Below are 24,753 nucleotides of genomic sequence, written 5' to 3'. Positions count from 1 at the left end.
GTGAAAGAAATAATGCCGATATTTTTCGAAAGTGATTTTAGTAAATCTTCACAGGATTGCTTGATTTATTTATGACACAAATTTTCACAGGAGAGCCACTGCCACAACCGAAACATGGCCCTACGATGCATCAGGCATCACAATATTGTTCATATCATGGAAAAAATATTTGTATGCATTAATTTTGGGTACAGTTATCTGTGTAGGCTAATGGGTATAGCTTACGATTGTTTTAAACAAGGTAGACCGTGCTCTATGTGATTCGGAAACCTCAGTAGCCAATAAAAACTAAATCTTATCTAAAGTAAGTTTAAAAATATCTTTATATCTGTCTTAGCTTTTCCTACACGAGGAAGGCAATATACAGGGTGAACAGAAAGTCTTTGGACTATATGCAACCAGTCTCGGATGCAACCTACTTCGTCCCCTGAAAATATTGAGAGAAAAAACAGAACAAAGCCGAAGTCGCTGATCGGAATTTCCGCAAACATTTTAAAATTTTCCCCTTGAATTAATCATTGACTTTTTTTTATGGGCCTGACTTTTTCTTTGTAGTTTTGTCTAGAAATGTTAGTTGGAAGCGAATAATGGATCATTTTAATGTGGCAGCTCATGATCATTTGTAACAGAGGGGCTACAATCTTAATTCAATAACCCTAACCCTAAAGTGAGGTTCGGTTTATCAAAATAACTCTAACCCCAACCCATAAACCTAACCCATGCATAATTGCATATAAACCTAACCCGAAAGTGAGGTTCGGTTTATCAACAATTATTATTTCAAGATACTTAGCGTGGTCAACTGTTTCAGCAACTCAGGCAATGGCAACTCCGATCAGCGACTCTGAATTTTCTCTCTCGATATTTACAAGGGAAAATTTTTTAAATGTTTGCGACAGCTTCGATCAGCGACTTCGACTCTGTTATATTTTTCTTACTTGATTTTTGCATTTTTCAAATATTTTAGAAATTGGGGAGAGAAGTGATATAGGTTTATAATTATTACAGGTTTCAAATGAACCAGACTTGTGAACTGGTACAATTTGAGCTACTTTAAGCTGGTCTGGATACGTAGTTAGTACAATGCATTCATTAAATAAGACAGTTAAGATTGGAGAAATGATTGGAGAGGACATTTTCAAAAACTTAATTGGTATTCCGTGCATCCCAGTGCTTTTATTTGCATTCAAGTTTTTTAAATGTTTTGATACTTCTTCTGTGGTAATAGGTTTAAGAAAAAATGTTTTAGGGTGGTTAAGAATAACTGAGACAGGGTCATGATAACAATCTTGAGATGGAGCAGAAATTTTTGATGCCATTTTATTGCCTATGTTAGCAAAGTATTCATTAAACGAGTTAGCAATAGCAGTAGAATCGGAGATGATTTCATCATCTTCCTTCTTGATACTTGTAGGTGTATGTAGTTTGCAACTTTTTTTAAATTTTGTTCTGTCATTTGTTGTTTGCCATAGCTTAGATGTGTTATGATGGGTGCTATGAATTAATCGGCTATAGTACATTTTTAGCTTGTTTTTTAATATGTGTTAGTTTGTTTCTGTACACTCTGTATTCATTTAGTGCTTCACTAGTGTTTACTTTTAACCTTGACTGAAATAGTTTGTTTTTGTGTTTAATAGACAGCAAAATTGCTTTGGTAATCCAAGGTTTTCCTGTTAATTTTTTTTCCTTTCGGGTACGTTTCCTTAATGGTGCATGCTTTTGTAAGACTATTTTGAATATGCTAATAAATTTGCTCAAAGAGGTATTTACAGAAGTGCAATTAATATTAGTCATTTTTTTCAGATTTTCATCAAGGTCACACAGAAACTGTTCAGGATTAAATGTTTTTGTATCACAAATGAGGCTAGTGTGTGAATTACCTTTTGGTTTAGTCAAATCTATTAGTGTAATAATTGAAAGATGATCAGATATGTCACTCAGCAGTATATGAGCTTCCTAATTATGTACTAAATCATTTGTGTAGATGTGATCAATGAGAGTGGAGCTGTGAGATGAAATTCTTGTTGGTTTGTTAATCAGGGAGCTACAACCAGAACTTTCTAAGCACTGCCAGTAATTTTTAACTTTTAAGTTGTGTTCTATCTTTAGTAAATCTATATTCATGTCACCACATATGTAATAAGTGCTGTTGTTTTGATTCAAATTATCTATTGATGCTAACAGGTGGCTTTGATATTCACTGAAGTCATAAGTAGGATGTCTGTATACTACACCACAGACCAACTTCTTTTGATTTGCCAGTTGTATCTCAACCCATAGGTTTTCACAACCAGTTACATCAAAGCTAATATAAAATAATAATAAAGACAAAATTTTTCTTAATAAACAAACCTACCCCTCCAGCTGAGGTTGGGGAATCATTACGCAAAAAGTTATATCCAGGTAGCGAAAATTGAAAGAATGTAGATTGCTGAAGTTTTGTTTCTGATATTGCAATCACATCAGGCATTACTTGCAGCTGAAGCAATAATTAATAGAGTTGTAAGTCTCATGAACTAAACTTGTTTTTAAGCTGTTTCTTTTTAAAACAAGTTAAGAAATGCAACAGTAGCCATCATAGGCGCCTAACTATTTTTTTGGCCGTGGGGGCGAAAGCGTGTTTCATCAGCAGCAACGTAAATTCAGAAAAATGTCACGCAGATGGATGACGCAATTATGTCGTCACAATAGGATTGCTTTTATTGCCACACTCGGAGTTATCGCTACGTTCGACCTACCCTTAATTATTATGAACAAAACTCGACCACTTCGGCTCAGCAAACACATGCCATGCATCTGCGTTGGCTAGCGGTTGATGGACTGCGACTCTTTAAGCTAAGCACAACATAAAGTTTAGCAACGAAGTAGATTTATTAGCATGAAACAAGAGACGAAAAGGTTTATTAAAAGGTATACTGTAAATGGAATGACAATGTTTTGAAAATGGAATGCAAATACTAACTTAATCTAAAATGATCATACGCTTGAAAATATACCTGTTGAAAGTAAAATCATTCATGTTTACATTAATTCAACAGCATGTCACCTTGAATAAATTTAAAAGTTGCTGACATCCGTGAACACTAAACAGCCCTTGAAAAATAGTTACGGAGAGACGTTTAATTGAGTTTTCGACTTGACATTGCTCCCTTTTCACTACAATATTGCAACTTATGACTGACCTGCTTTCAATTCGCTGTAAAACGCCCGTTTTCGTGTTGTAGATGAAACAAAAGATGCACATATTCCCGCCTTTGATCGGGTTTCTATGGCAACGGTCGTGTGTGCACCATGCTATTTGCGCGAGTCCGTTGCTGCGTTGATTATGCCGCGTGTGGGCAATGCGGATTGTACCAGCCCTTGTTGCGTTGGTTAGTGGTTACCTCGGGCCGAGACTTCAAGTTCATTTTCACAGCGAGCGATTCACTGCCGCAACAATTCACTGCAGAGGTTTCGACTTTCGAAAGCGACATCGAGTCTGTTTGCAAGCGCATAACGCTAAACGCACGCTCCGTCTACGTAGCAAATTATGTTGTTTTTGGGTGCATTCAACATCTGATGACATTGAATCGACACAAAATGGTAGATTTTTGCTATGTCCCAGGCAGCAAAATCAGTCATTTTTACATTGATTTAACGTCTACAGACGTCATTGATTCAACGTCTACAGACGTTAAATCAATGTAAAAATGACAGATTTTGTTGTCTGGTGTGGGATGTAGCATCCTACTCGTTCTAGTGATAGGCCTTTGAAATTAGCTTCCATCTACGACAGCAAAAACACTGCCGTCCCCAAATCAACAAACCTTGGATTGCAGCGGCAATTGCCGTATACTTTAATCAAACAAAATTTTATGCGCTTCTTCTTCATCTTGTGTCACGGCGGTAGCCCAGAGCATCGTGCAAGCTATTTTATGCGCTGACAATGCTCTTGTGAACTGTAAAAAGTTTGCAACCTTATAAATACTAGCTTAATTGTTTCGCAAAAGTTATTCTTTCATCGAATGCTTATTGTTTACCGGTGTCGTTGTGAATATAAATCATGGTGAAGGTCGGAAGGAAGATTTAATGTGGTATTTTGCAAAATTTGGAAAGAATTTTATGACGGAAACAAATCGGAATTAGAAAAGCTACGGGGTCAAGTTAAAAAAGTAGTACAAAATTGGATACATGGTTTTTTGGTAGTAAAGAAAAGTAATGCTTCCGATCATATGGCATCGCGCGTTCATGAACGGGCAGTTTTGCGTCTTCAAGTATTCCAGTGACGACGCGTCAACCTCATCCTCCGATACAGCCTCTGATGATTCCGATTCTGACTAGTTCTTTACCCAACAGACTTTGTGTTGCTCGCAGTATCCCAATTGTGCCGAAATTATTTTAGCTCATACGTAAATCGAGGCAATCTTCTCGCAGGGAGCTATTAATTTGTTACCGGTACCTGGTTGAGCAATTAACGTTATTTCATGATATTTCAAAGTCGCTAGATGTCAAATTAATGTAAAACAAACGCAAATTTTCTATTGGGCATTGTTGTAATGCAATATTACCCGCCGGGAAAATTAAATCGATTTGTGCTGACTCGAACGTTGAATCAACCCAAAATTAACTTAGCCTACTTTCCCCCGGTAAGTTATTTAATGTGAATTACCGCAACAGCGTTGCTCGCTTTATCGCTACTTTTGGTATTATCACATCATAACAAATCAACCAGTGCAGTCGTGATAGACTACTCTAGTATATTTTTTGCTTCTCGTTTTACATGTTTTGGTTCAATTTTTCATAATAAACGTTCACAGCAATTGCTAAGGCAATTTCAACCTTTGCCGTTTGGCCTCAGCAACGTTTTTGCCAAGTAAAAATATGGTAATTTCAAACACTGCGCAAGTGTTCACAGCAAGTAAAATAGCCCGAGGTGAGGTCTTGGTGCGATGTTTCTTTTGATTAAACTCCCGCTGCGAGTAAAATAACACAGGAAGAAATTTTGAACAATTTATGTCCTAATTAAGTGTCCATTTTGTGACGGCATTTTTATTGCCGTAGCAGAATGGCCATTATGACGTTTGCGGCAGCATTTACCACGGCAATTGCCGCGTGCCGCCGATAATTTCGAGGACTGAAGTGAATATTTATCGCGAAGCTGTTGCGGTTTGCATTCAAAAAATGTTGTCCTGCTGCCGATCGCTAGTTCATCTATTGTTTTATGGATCAATACAGCATAAAAAGTTGCCCCCACACAGAAATATGCGTGGGGGCCTGGCCCCCACGCCCCCACGGCTTAGGCGCCTATGGTAGCCATTAAAGGTAACCTAACTGTAAAGCTAGTTTGGTGTGAAACCTGTAACAGATCACTAAGATGCACTGGACTAACTGTCATTACTTTTAGCTTAACCCTCGTAGGCTTAATCGTTTGCACTCTGTAGCGCCCGAAAGCTTTCTTTGTCTATATGCACACTCATGGCCACCTTGAGATGCGGCATGATTTCTCACATTTTGCAGATTTTGATTACAGCTACTGCTAGTGCTTAACTGACATTTTTTGAGATGTCTTTACTTTTTGCGATTTCCTAATGACAAAAAACTTTTTTGTTGCCTTGTGGAAGCAGAAGCAAATGAGAAAAAGTAAGTTGAAAAACGCAAAATCAGACTGTTATTGAAAATTAACAGTCTGACTAAAATCTACAAAATCAAATTTTCTTTGTTTTTCAACATGTGAGGATGTTAAACCTTTTGTGTCATCTGGGGAAAAGAATAAAGAAAGCGTAAAAATCTAATTTTTAGAAAAATTTATTTAAATGTTTGCCCAAAGTTAGAAAAACCTGAAAATTTCTGCAAAATGTGACAAATCAGGCCGTATCTTTAGGTGGCCATGGCACACTCCATTCCACGAAATGGTAGTCTCTTGTGTGCAAGTTTCAGCGACTTCTGCCATTGGCTTTCTTTTCTTCACAGTTACAGACAAAGACAAAAGACCAGTCAGATTCAGGAGCCGCTAATCGGAACTTTCTCAGCAAATCAGCTGAGAGATAAGAATTCAAGTTGCCAAGTTAAAAATCTAAAAAATATAACACTGATGTCTGCTCACAAATTGACTGGTTAGCTTCAAAAAAAGTTATACAGTAATCACATGAAAAGAAAAATGAAAAGTTATTACAAATGAAAGTTGTTACACACGAAAGAGAGAGTTAGAGAAATAGAGAGAAAACTTTTATTTTGTCTCCTTCGTCTTTTATTTCGTCTAAATAGCGCGTACAATTACGCTACCAATACCACCACAACAGACAGGAAGCTGTTATGTTTGGGATATTGTTTTTCATAGTGATGGAGAGAGAGAAATCTTTTATTCGTCTTTTGCGAGAATAGTAAACGGTATAATTATAAAAAATGCAAATAAAATAGCACCATAACAATCCAGATTCCACAACAGACAGGAAGCAGCGAAAGACTATATTAGACATCGAGTCAGCTGTTTCCCGATGGTCAGAAATAAAAACTGAACTGAATTAAACCAGATGCGATGTTAAACGCATAACAACTTTGAAATATTTAATAAATGAAAATTAGCAGCAATAACAGATGCAAAAATTTAAACAACACACCGCAATGAAGTTTGGCAATTTTATTTTTCATGGCAGTGCACTTTTATTTTTCGACCATCAAAAAACATGCTGCATGGGCTACCGGTAAGCTACTATAAAATAGCAGTTTTCCAAACTCCAAAACAAGGTGGAAGCCACAAAATGAGATCAAAAGTGTGCGCCAGACAAAAATGACACACCGTTGTTTTCCTTAAAGCCGAAGTTAAACTTCAGGCTTCCCTACTTCAGGCTGTGTGATTTTGCCTAAAAGTAGGCTAGTTTAAATTCACATTAAAAAGATTTAGCTCTGTTTGATTACCGTATTATAAGCGGCCAACTGTATGAACGATGTAAGATTTAGCCTACTGCGTTTAAATTGCGTTGTTTTTCCTGTGTTAGGCGTAGGCTACGTATAAATCATTCGGTTTCTTTAATTGACCCGTGCGCTTTTTTGATTCAAACTGGAGGTTTTAATGTCCTGGCGCGCTGCCTCTACTACCCGATAATTTCATTAAATTTTTTCACTGTCTTATTCTTGTTTGGCTTAGTTTTAGAGGTGGGAAATCAAAATATCAAATACGAAAACTTTTGTAAAAGCAGTTCGGTTGTTTTTATTTCTGGCCATCACACCAAAAACAGAAAAAGGTAGAAGCGACAAAACGCAAACGTTAAAACTGAAACGTTGAACCAATCAGAAATTACCTGAAAATGTTTCACCTGTTGCATGGAAGCCAGCAATTCAGTAGATTGCCGTGGCAAATTTAAATCTAATTAAGAGATATCAATTGACAATTTTAATCAGTAAAAAATAAAAATCTCGGATGAGATCGTTTAGTTTAATTCTAGCTGGCCAAAGAGAAAAACTCGATCAGCATTCCATGCCTCATGTGCCTTATCCTCTTCTTCTCCATCAGAAGTGGGTGAAGGCGTGGAATCATCAGAGTCTGGGAGATCGGTGTAAATAGGTAGGTCTACATCTACCTACAGGTAGGCTACCGTATTTTATCACTGCGGAGAACCTGTCATAGGCTATTGCAGATGGTATGAAGGGGTAGCCTACTATTGCAAGTGATGTTTGTTTTTCTTATGAAAACCCTTGAGTTTGCAGTTTTCTCCAAACCATTGGCTCACTAAAGTTAGACTAGGATCACAGTGTGTCTTCAGTTCAGTTTATTGTTTTGCTGGCGATAAACAAACAAAAAGTACATACAAATTGAGTGTCTATCAGCACAACAGGATGGCAACAAAAGACCTGTAAGGTCTTCTATGTCAGCTGCCATCCTAGCCTATTGCAGGTAACACAGTAATAAAAAAACAAACAAACAACAAATAATCACACTAAAAACAACAAAAAATAGATATAATTATGAACACTAATACAGAAAAAAAAAATATATCATCATTAAAGCAAATATGAATTAATTACTATATTGACCAAGAAGGAAACACTTGTACTTAGCTATAAAGACATTATATGTATTTTCTTTCAGCTCATTAGAAATGTCACTCCATAACTTCACACCAGTAAAACATAACATATACGGTATCGTAACACAGTCAGTAAAACGGCACTAGTTGTACAAACTTGATGAGACGCCAATTTTGGTATAAGCCCTGTAACCGTACTCAAAGCAACAAACAGTTTACCAGCCTCATTTTTTATTCATAAAGTCGATTTCGCTATCACAGCATGCTCACTCATATGACAACATGCTCACTATCATGACATGAGCCAAAAATAAAGATTTAAAAACCAACCGCATTACAAATTAGTTTATGCCTTACTGCTTACGTTTTTTCTTTATCAAGTCTATGACTGTAATAGTGTTTACCTTGTTCAGAGGCTAGGGGGACTGTATAATAATAATGGTATTGTCGCTCTACAGAACAACAGCTAAGGTATTTTAGCGACAGGGTTCAATCTTAATTTTACATCAAATTTACATACGGTGTTATCACATTATTACCCGACTTATTCTCATTGCGTTACACAAAAAAGAACTAAATCGGTACCGTTACCGCTTTTAAAGTCTTCGGTTTGCCCTAACTTGGAATCGATTTCAGATCTACCAGCATCAGAGCTGAAGGCGATACCTCTCAGCCACTGAGCTGGTAGATTACTGTAAATTACAGTAACTATATAGGGCATAACGGGGTAATTCCGGACAGAATTTCCGTTTTCGGATTACCATTGCTCACATGTTGCTTTTAAATCGACCCCAATGCAAATTTAAGACATTCACGCATATGTTAATAGTATGATACAGCAATTTTCTAAAATTATTTTAAGATGGCCACAAGATGAGGCCTACATTTCCAGTGCCTAACTGTCCGGAATTACCCCGTCTGTGGGGTAATTCCGGACATGCACACCTTTTATGCAAAAAACGGAATTTCCCGTAGCCTTACCGTTACAGGTAATTCCGGACAGCACAGAAACTTTATTTTTTCAGTATTTTACCACATTTGGCGCTCGAAAGCTAAATTATATGTATATAAAAAAGGAACATTTTGCTCACTCTGAAAAAGATTGTGTTTGAATGTTTTTTTATTCTCGGACTGTGGAAGTCACTTTATGAACGCATTAATGTATTTTGTTTGCGTTGTGTTGTTTACTTACTTTGTTATTTTGTATTTACGTGTGCATTTATTCTTTATACTTCTGTTTTGAAATAAAATAAACTGATAATACGATTAGAACAGGAATTACCCCAGGCTGTCCGGAATTACCCCATGTCCGGAATTACCCCATTATACCCTATATATACCCTTAAAACAAAAAAGATTCTGACTCCAAAGGTGACCTAAAGCTGTTAATAGATGTTAAAAATTCAGTCATTCCTCATGCATCCTGTGCCTTTCCAGTTTTTCCACTATGAAGTTTTAATAATAGCCTAATTATGAGTTTGTGTTGAAAGTTACTGATAAACTTTTCAGCTGATTGTTGGGATAAGTTTGTGCGTAACTTATGAGATTCTCATATCAAATATTATTATTTGTTATTATGAAAGTGTAGCTGTTAACCTAATTCGACAGCAACTGCATTATGTATATCCGAAAGATGAAAAGCACCTCGGTGCTTACAACATACATATAAGAAAAATACTATATATATTATTATTATTCTAACAATTTTTTTTATTTTTTGCGGCAATGTTAACTTAATATAAAGTTGTTTATCAATCATGCGTCATTACAAAAGAAAGAGTGATCGTGGGACAACACCACCAGATGTTTTGAAACAAGCAGCTGAAGATGTCATCCTCCAAAATGTCTCTCTTCGAAGAGCTGCCAAGAATTATAAATTGTCTCATGTCACACTCGGGAGACTGGTTAAGAAAGTGAAAGGTAAGATCTGTTGAAAAGTACTACCTACACTACATTACGGATGTTACATGGACTTTATGCCGCAGTCTGAATAACGCAAACACGAATGATGTCATTGCTAGGCCACAAGGCACGAATGATACAAAGCTCAAATGCCGCAATGCATGAATGACACGAGATTTGACTATTTTGTACTAAAATTAAGTGTTTGTACTAAAATTAAGTACTAATAGTTTCATTTATGACGGGTCTGCTACTATTCGGTGAGTCCGATTCGGTGAGTCCGATTCGGTGAGTCTGATTCGGTGAGTTCCTAACTTCTAACCCCTAACCTTAACTCCTAACCCCTAACCCTAAAACGGCAATGATAATTAGGCTACGGTACCCAATAATTTAAAAAAAAAATTGAAAAAATCCCCCGTTAAGGGATCGGACTCACCGAATCGGACTAACCGAATCGGACTCACCGAATCGGACTCACCGAAACGGGCCATTCCGTTTATGACAGTAGCAATTTTCATTTTTTATCTGTACAAACAAATAGTTTATATACACATATATATATGAAAATTGTTTTTTGCACTCAACAAATAGACCGAGAGCCTACGACAGAAGATTTCACCCCATAAGGTACAAAAGGTTTGAGCCCTTGAAGTTACTGGGGTCAACCATGTCACTCACAAAAAGTATGGAAGATTGACCGCACCGGGTGGATCTGGACCCTAGAGCCCCCTAAAAAGCCCAAAAAGGGGGTTAATTTCACCCCATAAGGTACATGGACCAAACTTGGTGAAAACGAAGTTCTATGTCAGGACATCACAAAAATATCAAATCTAACAATATTTTCGAGTGGAAAGGTGATGTAAGACTCCCCCCAAAGTGACCCCCCAGGGGGTTAATTTCACCCCATAAGGTACATGGACCAAAGTTGGTCAAAACGAAGTCTTATGTCAGGACATCACAAAAATATCAAATCTAACAATATTTTCGGGTGGAAAGGTGATGTAAGATGCCTTCAAAGTGACTTCCCTTAATGTGACCCCCTCGGAAGGTTTATTCCACCCCATAAGGTACATGGACCAAACTTGGTCAAAATGAAGTCTTATGTCAGGACATCACAAAAATATTAAATCTAACAATATTTTCGAGTGGAAAGGTGATGTAAGATGCCTTCAAAGTGACTTCCCTTAATGTGACCCCCTCGGAAGGTTTATTCCACCCCATAAGGTACATGGACCAAACTTGGTCAAAATGAAGTCTTATGTCAGGACATCACAAAAATATCAAATCTAACAATATTTTCGGGTGGAAAGGTGGTGTAAGATGACTTCAAAGTGACTTTCCTTAATGTGACCCCCTCGGAAGGTGTATTTCACCCCGTAAAGTACATGGACCAAACTTGGTCAAAACGAAGTCTTATGTCAGGACATCACAAAAATATCAAATCTAACAATATTTTCGGGTGGAAAGGTGATGTAAGATGTCATCAAAGTGACCCCCAGAGGGTTTATTTCACCATAGAGTACATGGACCAAACGTGGTCAAAACGAAGTCTTCTAGGAATCTAGGGCACCACAAAATATCAAATCTAACAATACTCTCAGTTGGAAAGGTGATAAAAGACCTACCCAAAAGTGAATCTCCTCCTATAGTTTAATTTACTTCATCCCTTTCTCGAACCAACCTTGGTGTAACGAAAGTGCTATGCCAGGACAGTACGAATGGATTAAATTTAAAAATATTTTTATATAGGTTTTGATGAAATACATTCACAAGCTGTCCCATGATGCATGAAATGGAACTATAGCCTACTTTACAAAAAGTTTTTGTATAAATCATATTAAGTCAATCGAAAAAAGGCAACAGGACATGACAATACATGGCTTTGTAACACCAAAAACAGAAAGTACGTAAGAAGCATATAGGCTACAGTAGCCAGAAAATTGATCCAAGATCTTGATACCACCACTAAATGTGGACTTAATCGAACAACTGACTATCCAAATCAAAACGTTTCGAAATGAATCATTTGGAACGTTAATTTAGGCAGTAATGAACATTTTCCAGCTGCTACTATTTTGCCAATAAACCCAATGTAGTAAATTTTTGTTTAATGCCATTTGCTTCATGTCTCCAATCAGTTATTGTAACTGTTCATTCATAAACAGAGATTGTTTGTGTAAATGTAAACGGTAACTCAATTGGTTAGCGCGTCACTTCTGGAACGAAGAAGCTTCAAGATCAATAGCGGCGCTGGTTCGACTCTCGGGGTGTGCGCTTGAGCAACGCACGTTAAGGGCTGCTCTCCATTCAGCGGCATCTAATGGATGGAATAATTCCCCGACAACAAGCCTTCAACAATCGGAAACTTCACTCTGTCAATCTCGGTGACCGGGCCTGCGCCAGTGATTCAAAGCCTCTACAAGTATGCGAAACTGCCAGGATTAAGCTCTGCAAGAAGCTTTCCCAGTCCGAGGATAAAGATTCAATCAATCAATCAATCACTGGTGTCGCTTTTACTTTCTTCGTCTTATTCTTCAGATTCATACAATTCTCCTGTTATATACAGAGAAATAAAGACTGTACGAAACAATTGCTATTATGCACTACAGATATGCGTAACATACAATAGTAATTTTATTATCTTTTACAGACGTCTATTTTTCTTCGAATAATGCAACATTGCAACTTACTATTAACTGGAAAAAGTTCAACATTTATTTGTTATTTAGTGCACCCAGGCATTTTTCTCAAGATTGCAGAAACTATTGGTTATAGGTTCCTAAAACGAAACTTTACAGCCAGTTATTGGCTAATGTTTACAGTAAGAAAGTAAACGACTGATAGACCAGGAGAAAGTTTTATATTTATAAAGGGTAACCCAAGCGACATCCAATGCTGTTTACCTTCTTCTTGACTTTCCTGGATGAGATCAGATTCCACGCAGAGACATCTAAAGATGCTTTATACCTTTACCTTCAAACCACACCACTTTATAAGAACCTCCTTCTTCTTTCCAGCCATACTCTAGCAGCAACGTTGCTGCTTGTTCACTTCTAGTTGAAGATAACCACCATCTTGTGATGAGATGTGTGCGCCTTGTCTTCTGGAGAAGTACTCGTAAACAAAGTGGTAGAGTACTACTATCTACAGTAGCTTCTGGTATGCATGATATCCTTTCATTTTCTTTTTTGGGTTTGTAGCCGTCTAAAAACATTTGTAAACGGACTTCGTTGACATAATTAATTTTCTTGTTTTTGTACATGTTACACACAAAGTTCTCTATGGCGATGATAGTGTCTTCACTAATTTCTTTGTCGTGTCCGAGTTGGCTAAAAGCTGCCTGCGCTTCGTGGTTTCCTTGGAGTAATTTCAGCGGCCGCACTTTCCCTTTCCTGCTAAATGACGAGGTGTAATCAGAATCTGTAAAGGCATGATATGCAGGTAAACACTTGCAAATCGTCACTCCAAGTGCGGTAGGCCTATGCAGCTGGTTGATGTTGATGTACCGCTGCGTGTTATTGCTTTGCAAGCCAGCTTCTATCCATATCTTTAATGAAGGATCAAAAGTTCCATAGCAACCTAGGCCAATTACAAGACAGTCAGTGTCAGACGTGCGGATAACCACATTGCTTGGGGCTGGTACATCGCAGACAGCTTGCTTTATCTCTGTATATAACAGGAGAATTGTATGAATCTGAAGAATAAGATGAAGAAAGTGAAAGCGACAGCAGTGACAATGAAGAATAAAGAAACGACCGTTTACATTTACACAAACAATCTCTGTTTATGAATGAACAGTTACGATAACTGATTGGAGACATGAAGCAAATGGCATTAAATAAAAACTTACTGCATTGGGTTTATTAGGTTATTTATTGTAGCAGCTGGAAAATGTTCATTACTGCCTAAATTAACGTTCCAAATGATTCATTTCGAAACGTTTTGATTTGGATAGTCAGTTGTTCGATTAAGTCCACATTTAGTGGTGGTATCAAGATCTTGGATCAATTTTCTGGCTACTGTAGCCTATATGCTTCTTGTGTACTTTCTGTTTTTGGTGTTACAAAGCCATGTATTGTCATGTCCTGTTGCCTTTTTTCGATTGACTTAATATGATTTATACAAAAACTTTTTGTAAAGTAGGCTATAGTTCCATTTCATGCATCATGGGACAGCTTGTGAATGTATTTCATCAAAACCTATATAAAAATATTTTTAAATTTAATCCATTCGTACTGTCCTGGCATAGCACTTTCGTTACACCAAGGTTGGTTCGAGAAAGGGATGAAGTAAATTAAACTATAGGAGGAGATTCACTTTTGGGTAGGTCTTTTATCACCTTTCCAACTGAGAGTATTGTTAGATTTGATATTTTGTGGTGCTCTAGAAGACTTCGTTTTGACCACGTTTGGTCCATGTACTCTATGGTGAAATAAACCCTCTGGGGGTCACTTTGATGACATCTTACACCACCTTTCCACCCGAAAATATTGTTAGATTTGATATTTTTGTGATGTCCTGACATAAGACTTCGTTTTGACCAAGTTTGGTCCATGTACTTTATGGGGTGAAATACACCTTCCGAGGGGGTCACATTAAGGAAAGTCACTTTGAAGTCATCTTACACCACCTTTTTACCCGAAAATATTGTTAGATTTGATATTTTTGTGATGTCCTGACATAAGACTTCATTTTGACCAAGTTTGGTCCATGTACCTTATGGGGTGGAATAAACCTTCCGAGGGGGTCACATTAAGGGAAGTCACTTTGAAGGCATCTTACATCACCTTTCCACCCGAAAATATTGTTAGATTTGATATTTTTGTGATGTCCTGACATAAGACTTCGTTTTGACCAACTTTGGTCCATGTACCTTATGGGGTGAAATTAACCCTCTGGGGGGTCACTTTGGGGGGAGTCTTACATCACCTTTCCACTCGAAAATATTGTTAGATTTGATATTTTTGTGATGTCCTGACATAGAACTTCGTTTTCACCAAGTTTGGTCCATGTACCTTATGGGGTGAAATTAACCCCCTTTTTGGGCTTTTTAGGGGGCTCTAGGGTCCAGATCCACCCGGTGCGGTCAATCTTCCATACTTTTTGTGAGTGACATGGTTGACCCCAGTAACTTCAAGGGGTCAAACCTTTTGTACCTTATGGGGTGAAATCTTCTGTCGTAGGCTCCCAGACTAAAAATGAGACTTGACTAATGACTATGCTATTTCTAACGTCAGACATAGACTATCTCATTGTCATCATTTTCAGCCTGTGGTAGCCCATTGCTGAGCGAATACCTTCCCCTTTTCTTGCCAATCCAGTCGTTTGTTTCATTTCCTTTGTAGATGTTGACGATGTAGCTTCTCAATCTTGTGGTATGCGCCCCTCGCTGACAATAGCTTCCATAAGATCTCGTATCAGAGCTACTCCAACTTGGCTTCAGCATTCCTGAGGACCATGAGCTTCGCACATCTTACTGACTGCTCTTTTGATCATCTCAGTGGCGATTGGTACATTGGGGCCTTCAACGGGTGGTTCATGCGAAAGGTCATTAGGGTTCCAGGAGAACTTTACATTGAAAAGTCGCTCACAACGTTGTTTCCATGTGACTTTCTTTCCTTCTTCATCGAGGGAAAGTTCACCTGCATCATTTTTGCTGGGTTTTCATGATTATCAACAACAAAAGCTAGAAGTCAAGTGCAGGGCTGCGATTTTTTCTTTCTTGTCGAACGACCAAAAATTCTGCGTTTGTTTGTCGAATAGTAATATGACGTCATAAGAGTCAGATTATACGCGTATTACCACACAAGTTGTGTGGTATCAGAGTCACTTACTTAAGTTTTTAATCGCACGCTGGTTGAGTGATTGCAAAGGAGTATCAAGCGCTAAGTTATGTACCTACCGGACATGTATATTATTTGTTTTGCTCCATGGAGAACTGTTGTAAACGCGAAACTGAGGATCGCAAAAGAAAAAATCCCTTAGGCTATACACCTAGCGTAGCCTACTGTGAGAATTTTTCCTTTGGCATCTCTTTAGTCTCGCTTGGTACGTAAATGGTTAGGCACGTACCCGCACGCAAACACAGTTAGGAGCGAAATATGCAAGTTACCAAGAAACACAGCAAAGATATAGCGAAAAATGAACTGCAGATAAAAGAAAACGCAACAATACTACGATAATACAAAACAATGGCGTAATGTTACAGCGTTTAAGGTGTGCCGAGATGGCAAACAAGCCCAGGGTTGTTGGTATTTTACCCGACCCAAAAAAACCCGGGTGGGTTTTTTAATAAAACCCACTTTAAAAAAAACCAAAAAAAACATAAAAAAACCCAGAGCATCATATTTGTTCAGTTTTTATTGGAAAATTAAAAAATTTACAAAAACACTACAAGGCACTTACAACAAACTTTAAATTAGGACTTAAGGATGTGATTGTGAAGTAATTTCCAAGAATAAACTGAAAACGCAGTGGATATTGCACAGTACACAAAAATCAAGTAATGTCACTTTGTGTATACTACACTAAAACTCATTTATGCAAGAAGGCCTTATAGTTAAATTGGTGAAAGTACTACTCTACTGTAGTCTGTATATATGATGTGAAATGCAATTTAGGAGGCTATTTACCAATTACAGATTTTGGATTCTAACGCATGGCTGTTTCAGAGCATTTGCCTAATTGGCCACGCAATCGCTCAATTGCTCATCCATTACTATATATAATATATATATAAATGATAAAAAATATTTAAACATGATGGCATAAATGCTCCTTGCCTTCAAATCTAAACAAATGATGCAATAATGTGATTTCTACCACAGTAGCATCAACTTGGTATAGAAATCAGTGGATGATGCAAGATCCAACTTGATCTTGAAACTAATGGATGATGCAACATTCAAGCAACAACAGCCCTAGTGCATTATTTTATTGAGTTATGCAAGCATGTACTGTGAGTGAAAGGCAATTCACTCGTAAAAAATAGTTTTGAGGTGAAATAAGCATGAATCTACCTTTTTTTGCATCTTTTTTAAAAAAACCCAATAAAACCCAAAAAAACTCGGGTTTTTTTAAAAACCTTTTTAAAAAAAATTTTTAAATTTAAATTTTTTAAAAAAACCCGGGTTTTTCTCAACCCTAAACAAGCCCCTTCGTACAACATTGCAACTTTAGACCGAAACCCAGATCTTTCGATTGTTGGTGATACTTCAACATGAGAGGTTGTTTCAACTTCCTGATGAGCTTGAACATCTAGTGAAGCCGTGCTATCGCCAGGGCCTGACCTTGTATTTGCATATGGTAGCTCACCGACCGAACTGCTTGTGCAAACTCAGAAACGTCATCACTGTCTCGTCGAGAATGTAGGCTATCGATGCGTTGTTTCTTGTGCACTTGAACAGGTTTATCTATAAAATTTTATTGTTGAAAAGTGAAAACGTAATAGGCGCATTTTCTAAGCATGCTTTTGCTTACCACTATTAAATTAAACATGTTCAAAATTGAGAATGCTTTGCTTTGAGTTTGGTAGCTGGGTTGTGTGCTTTTGTGAATGTGCAAAATAGTCTATTACGTAATCATAGATAGAAACTCTTTTAGTGGAAGGAAGTCGAGTTTCAACCATGTTTATCTGTCTACTATTCTTTATTCACATTGCAAAACATTTCTGCAATCTTGGAACAACAAGTGCATGAGTCAGACATAAATACAAACACGTTGACAACTAAAAGTAGCCTACTTCGGTTATTTTATCTATAAAAGAAACCCGTTGTGTCGAATAGCACGAAAAGTGTGTTGCGAAATGTTTGATGCCAGGCGTTGAAACTTCGATCAAAGCATTCTCCTGCAGTGTTCAAAATGGCGGCGCTGACGCCTTGGGAGTTTCTCGTGTGAAGCGTCGCTTTTAGACCTTGCTTTGAAGTACCTGGCGCAAGAAAGTTTACGCAAGTCAGCACTTTTATGATTGCATCACGTGATGCCCCCCCCCCCCCCCCCCCCCCCCCCCGATTGTTCCTCGACCTGACGACGTTTAGTCTTCTCTCAGTTTTTTTTTCCTTTTTGTTTTCCATTTTTTTCGTTTTTTTTTTTCCGTAAGGCACGGCGTTTGTCGAATAGTGATGGCGCGTGTCGAGTGACCTCGTCACCGAAAAAGGCAAAAATCGCAGCCCTGGTCAAGTGTTTCTTCAAATTACATTAATTGCAATATAGACCCACATCTATTAACCTACTTTAACCAACACCAACATACACCTAATACACACAGCAAATAACAGAAAATCTTGGAAAGTTTTCATGCAAGAGGCAATCAATCTTGGAATCCAGTGCGGCAATATGAGAAGAAGACCTCAGTTGACAGAGAGAGAAATAACTTTTTTTCCTATCAGATTCTATAATAGTACCGTACACAATAAGTTTACAGTGCAATAACATACAATTCAAAAACATGGAGGAACGAATAAGTATGCTTAGTGCTTCGTTTTGAATAATTTAATCTGATTATCCAGGAATGGCGAAGCTAATCAGCTGCTCCCATTGATGACAATTTGACATAAACCAAAATTTTATTCAGCAGCACAAGTCAAAAAATAACTTCTACAAATTACAGTAATTCTTTTCCATCTCACCGCAGTTCTTTTATTTTACAGCAACTTCGCCCTGTACTGAGGATGAAGTTAAGCTTCGTTTGAAGAATGAAAGTGTTGGATATTCAAAACATGCGCAAGTGTTTACCAATGAACAAGAGGAAGTTCTCTGTGGACATATTAAAGTTTTATGTGACATATATTTTGCTCAAACACCCATGGACATCAGACAGTTGGCTTTCAAGTGTGCCATCACAAACGGCCTGACTGTACCATTGTCTTGGAGAAGAGATGAAAAGGCGGGAAAAGATTGGCTTTCAGGGTTCATGAAGAGACACCAGGACCTGTCAATCCAATGTGCAGAAGCAACAAATTTTGCTAAATCTGTGAAATCAAAACCTTGTTGAGCTCAAGTTGACTTCATCAGATTAGATGTTGCTTCGTTTCAGGTTGTGTAATGCCACGTTTTGCTTTTTCTAACTACTCCTCTTTGAATATATTTAAGTAAATCCACACAACTACAATGGCACTGATGACAAGCTACCAAGGGCAACATTTAAACAAATGTTTTAATGGTATCTCAGCAAGTTTCGTTTGCCTTTGCCAAACTCTTGCTGTTGAGAAGATATTTTAATTTGTAAGTATTGCAGTAACTTCTCCGTTTATGTTTGTATTCTGTAGAGCAGCAAGACCCAGCCAATCACGCAGCGCTCCATGGGCGATTTTTAGCAAGCTGCTTCATAGAATTGGTATATTCTGCTATGCTGCTCCTTTGGTGGTGGCACTATAACTCATTCAATTGTCACTTTCAACATCAAACGTTGAAACGACCACCCCCCCTCGAAGTGCAGCCTATTCGTTAGCACCCATTGTAGTCGTCGTAGTGTGAGCCTCTGAGGCCGAGGGTCTATACTTTTACCACCCCAGATTTACGATGTTCCTGGACTATACTGAAAGGCTACGAGAGAGCAGCCTGTTTACGGTTCCATCATCCGAGATACGCAGACCTTCCACTCCATTAGGTGGCTTGAAGATATGATGTGGTCTGCTGTCTGTTCTTCGGCACCACATTCACAGGAGGAGGAAGCCATTGTGGTGAACCCGGCACTCAACAACTGCCGACAAACGCTTGAGAACTAATAGTTTATCTGAAATCATGGTGTTCATTGGTTCGACTCCTGCTCTGAGCACGTGTTTGTGTTTTCAATTTTATTTGTCATTGCTGGTGCGAACATGTGGAGATCGGCAAAGCAAACACACGGCACTGAACGGTGTGCCAACTTGGCTCATTACATTTGACGGATTAATGTTATCATGTCATCCCTTCTGCGCTAAATCATTGCACTGTATGTTGTTACAAAACAAACCCCAAATAAAGTTTTAAATTTTAAGGAAATGATGCCAAGTCCACATTAAAGCTTGATAAAAAAGCCCTCAACCACATGTCTTGCAATACAAACTAGTTTTTTAATCATACATCGCTAGCAATCGACTTGGACCTGTGAAACTTAAAAGTGGAGCTATTCAAGTTTAATAGGCTAAGATTCCTTTGATTGAAGTCGATTTCCAAGTCAGTATGTTAAACTTGTACAAGATTTAGTTGCAGTAATAAAACGAGAAAATGGATTGATAGTAAGTTAAGAATCTTTTCTTCGGGCTGAATTTTTTTTTAAAGTTAATTCCTGGCAGTTTCGCATGCTTGGGTTACCGAGATCAACAGTGGGGTTTTCGCTTGTTGAAGTGTTGTTGTCTGTAGGTTATTCCGTCCACTCGTTGCCGCTGCGTGGAAAGCTGTCGTTTGGTTTTAAGGACGGTTAAGATATAGATGGCTTCGCCGGCAAACAATTGCCTATTGAGCTCTGGGTAGTAAATCTTTGTGTCAAACACTAAGTAACGAACAATCTGGAAAGACTCCGATGAGGGATTGTTGTTTGAGCACGAGTGATAGTTTCGAATATGATATAATATACCGCTATGTTTGCTATAAAGTTAGCCGACATTCAGGTGCTTCTCCTACTGTTATAATCAGTGGCGCCGGCAAGGGGGGCAGCTGCCCCTCCAATGTTTTGGGCATCATCTTTTTAATTTTTTTTTATCTTATTACATATTATTATTTTTTTTGGGATCCCAACCTGAAGTCTACTCAAGTTGCAAAGGGAGGGGGGTAAAATCTTTTTCTTTTATTTGTTCTTCTTACTGCTGTTATTATTATGATTTTGTGATTCTAGTCATGCACTTTGCCTGCTGCCTGTTAGGCTACGCAACAATTGTTACCGACAGTCCAGCAGATTGGTTCTTACTTAGTTATTTTTAGTAGGCTAGTTGTGTAATATTTCATCATTTTTTTACCTCGTGGTGGAAAAACCCGAGACAATGCTAACATTTTGTCGTAACAATAGCGATTACAACAAGGCCACAAGGGCATGATTTTTCACGTCTTATTTAAGGATTTGTTTCGTAACCAGCAAGGTCGTTGAATCGTGTGGAAATGTATAGCTCCCGGTAGACTTTCCATAATTTCTTGGGCATAATCCGGGACAAACTCAAAACTACAAATGAAATAACTGGACGAAAGGCCGAAGGCCTGAGCTTGGCAAATTTTTATTCCATATTTATAAGCTTTAATATTGCATAATAAAGAATTCTACTTAGATTGAATAAAAAAATTTATTACTTTATTTAAAGGAAAATACATGTTAATTTAAGCAGCACTAAGTCACAAATCAAACATTTATAGGGGGATGCATTCAGAAACCATTGGCTTCATCGTTTCATTGAAGTCAATAGAATAATGACGCAATAAACGTCACTCATTATTCCCTAACTAAAGGATTTCTCAAGCTATGCGCGATATTTTACTCAACCTAATAAGCTAAAAAAATTAAGATATTAAAATAAGCCTCGGGTTAAAGCAAAGTTATGCCTTTTGGGACGGAATTATTTCATAATTTTGCATCAGGTTGGAGTTAATTTTGAAAATTTCACTAAAGTAAAATTCCGGGACAGACGTTTAAACCGGGACGTATGGTAGGTCTAGCTTCCGGTATGTGAGAGACTGCTTTTCTAAGTTAGTAGAGTAGTGGCAGTGCATAGGCCTACAGGGTCATTCAATGTTTTCATAATAAGGATATAATCAGTGGCGTAGCCAAGGGGGGTTTCAACCCCCCTTTGGCATGCGTGTGACGTCACGATATTGAAAATGATGCTTTATGTCTCTAAAACAAAGTTTGACTAATTTTAAACGAAACTGCATTAAAAGATCGAGTTTTGCCCATACCAAACATTCAATCTTATCTTAGCCAGGAATTAGCAACAAGAAAACATAGAGACTTAGCTTTATTTCCGAAAAATGCCGAAGAAAGCATAATCTTATCCTTTTGCTATGCCACCGGACAGCACCATTTTACAGGAATACTCACACCCACATTTTTGTTGAAAATGCTCTTAGAATGCACCAAATTCAAAGTATTTTTTTCTGGGGGAGGCCCCCCGCCGCTGGGTGTTGTCTTAGGCGAACATGCTGTTGGGCTTCGCCCGTCAAACCCCCCGCCCTTTCCAAATTCCTGGATACGTCACTGCAAAGCAGACAATAGCACTACAAACAAGACAAATTAAACAATATTACTGTCGTGCAGTAATATTTTGCCTCCTCAATGTTGAAGGTCTGGTGGCGCCACTGCTTATGATCAAATGTCGAGTGGATAACTGGATATGCCAATGTAGAGGTACAACTCGCATCATGCGAGCAAGTAAACCTATAGCCTACACGACGTGTGAAGTGTGAACATAGACGGAAAGGAGTTTTAGACTTTAATTGTTTTTTTTTACAAGAAATAGAAACTATTTTCCGGTGTTGGGTTTAACATTGGCGCTACAGAGAGAGGAAAGTAAAAGCTCGAACAGTTTCTTCAATAGGAGTGGAAGGATCAGAGCGATTTGCAAATAGGCTACAAATGCCAACATGGGAGAGTTGGAGCCGCTTCAAAGCGCCAATAATTTAACCCTTCAAGGATGTGTTTCTGACATAAGCCTTTTTCATATTGGATTTAACATTGGCGCTACACAAGACTGAATTACAGTAGAACTCGGTTAATCCGGATTCGGTTAATCCGGATCTTTGCCTAATCCGGATAAAACTGGAAGTACAAATGATTTGTAATCTTTTTCTTCAGAAACAGCTTTGGATTAAGTAATCCGGATCTTCGCCTATTCCGGACAAAAGTTGCGCTTTCTCTATCGCTTTATACGGATTCGCCCAACAGTTTTGCCATTTTATGCTAAAACTAAAACTTTGACCGTGATTTTTTGTACGTTTTCCATAGAAACTCGTCTTCGGTAACTGTTTTCAAAAGTTTTGAGTGACTACAGATTATTCCGACACGCATGTCTGAAGATGTAACTTTTGCCAGTGTGTTCTTGCGTTAGACGCAGAGTCTACAAATACATTCATTTTACATGCATACTGCATTTCAAAAGAACTCTATCACTGGGTCGCTAATGTGGTGATCGCGCGTCTCGGAATTGGCAGATGACGACACTAATGCGTTCAATTTCGGTGATTTTTGCCGATACCCTGCTATATTGGTAACGTCAGGCTTGATAGAACCGTCATCAGTTAATCCGGACCTTCGCTTAATCCGGATGGAATCGCCGGTCAAATCGAATCCGGATTAACCGAGTTTTACTGTAGATCACTTTTCTTGATCATTTCTGTGATGGGGTGGAAATGGAATTGCAAGTTAAAGGAAACTAGCCTACCCACTGTCTTTAAAGGTGTCGTCATAGATACTTCTACATTCATCGAATTTCGTTTGATGTGATAAAAAGTTACTTAATTTGTGGTTAACAATTTTGAAAAGTTGTTTTTATACCACGAGAATGATTAGATCGTCTACGTAGAACGTTTCATTGTTTCCGAGATTTGTTGACATTTATGTTCGCATGTTGGGCTGACCTGTCACTAATGCTCCAAACCTTTTGCTGACAACACAACTGGATTATCGGCAACATTCAACTTTACGTTGATACAACGTCATCTATCATCGTAAATACTTTGTCGTCGCCACATAAGCAATCCATGTCATCAACAACAGAAAATTAATTTTTCCAGCTTTTTACTTTGATTCCAGATTTGAATTCTTTATTTAAATTAAAATAATAATCAGTGAATCTGGCAACACCTTGACAATTGTTTAAAATGGCAGTACTGCAAATAAATAAACTATTTTTCAGTTTTTATCGAAACTATTGCATGAAAAATAACAAATTTCAGAAACAAACTTTATTGTTAATAATGTCTCTAGAGACATCAAGCTGAAGAAGATACATCAATTTGCAACACTAGATGTCGTTAAAGAAACCTTTGACATCTGTAACTTACAATGCATTGTTTTTATTTCTCATTTACTCTGCTTGTTTGTTTATATGTGGCGCTATTGAAATAAATAAATTGATTTGATTTGACGTTATCGAGATCTGAAGTTTCCCATTCAGAAGTCTGCAAAGAAAACCTACTTTGCATTATTCTTAATGTTCATGCTGCATGTCTTTTCCATAGCCTACTGCAAAAAAAACAAGAATTTTGTTGCTAAATTTTATTTTTGCGATCAAATTACTTGAACCGATTGTTGGAGTTACTTGATCGAACAACCCAAATTTCATTTTTATTATTCCTGAACTGCGCTCTTCGAGTAAATGAATATCAACAACCAGATGGCGATATTTATCAAGTAATTATTTTTGTTTCATGTGTTTATTGAATAATACTGTGTGTAAATTGAGTGTTTCTTGTAGATAACCTTTCGTGCGGTTCACTTTCGTTTCAGCCTTGTCCACAGTAGCTAATGTTAAAGACTTTGAGCTACTTGTTATTGTGAGGTCAATACGCGATTACTAAATTTCAAGACATGTCTGTGCTGCATCATAATTTCATTATGCGACCATTATTATCCGACTCATCCTCGTGACGCGGCGTCACGTCAACAATCAGCATTCTTTCCAAAGTATTTTGCATCAATTGGAGAATCAAAATCACATCTATTGCAAATACAGCAATGTCATTAGCCCAGGTAAAAACTGAAAAAATAGCAACACTGAACAAGTTGCAAAACTAAAGAAATGGCAACATTAAACAAATAGCAAAACTAAACAAATGGCAACACTGAACAAATCGCGTTTCCTCTCAGCAGAATACCATGATATTACGTAGAGAAAGATCATGGCAAGCCACAAATCAACGCAGCAATCAACGATTTACAAGTTTG

General features: G+C 37.8%; 1 protein-coding gene across 1 annotated transcript; it reads left to right on the top strand.

Moving 5' to 3' along the window:
• The first annotated feature begins 9,752 nt into the window (after positions 1–9,752).
• On the top strand, positions 9,753–20,145 carry LOC145784565 (uncharacterized). The gene is made up of 2 exons (XM_082596412.1): positions 9,753–9,923; positions 18,554–20,145. The coding sequence occupies exons 1-2, from the start codon at positions 9,761–9,763 to the stop codon at positions 18,895–18,897; spliced, it is 507 nt and encodes a 168-aa protein (XP_082452538.1). The 5' UTR covers positions 9,753–9,760; the 3' UTR covers positions 18,898–20,145.
• The last annotated feature ends 4,608 nt before the right edge of the window (positions 20,146–24,753 follow it).

Source organism: Aplidium turbinatum, chromosome 15, assembly GCF_918807975.1.
Source record: "Aplidium turbinatum chromosome 15, kaAplTurb1.1, whole genome shotgun sequence".
NCBI lineage: Eukaryota > Metazoa > Chordata > Ascidiacea > Aplousobranchia > Polyclinidae > Aplidium > Aplidium turbinatum.
The sequence above is the reverse complement of the archived record's forward strand: the minus strand, read 5'-3'. Positions and strand labels throughout refer to the sequence as shown.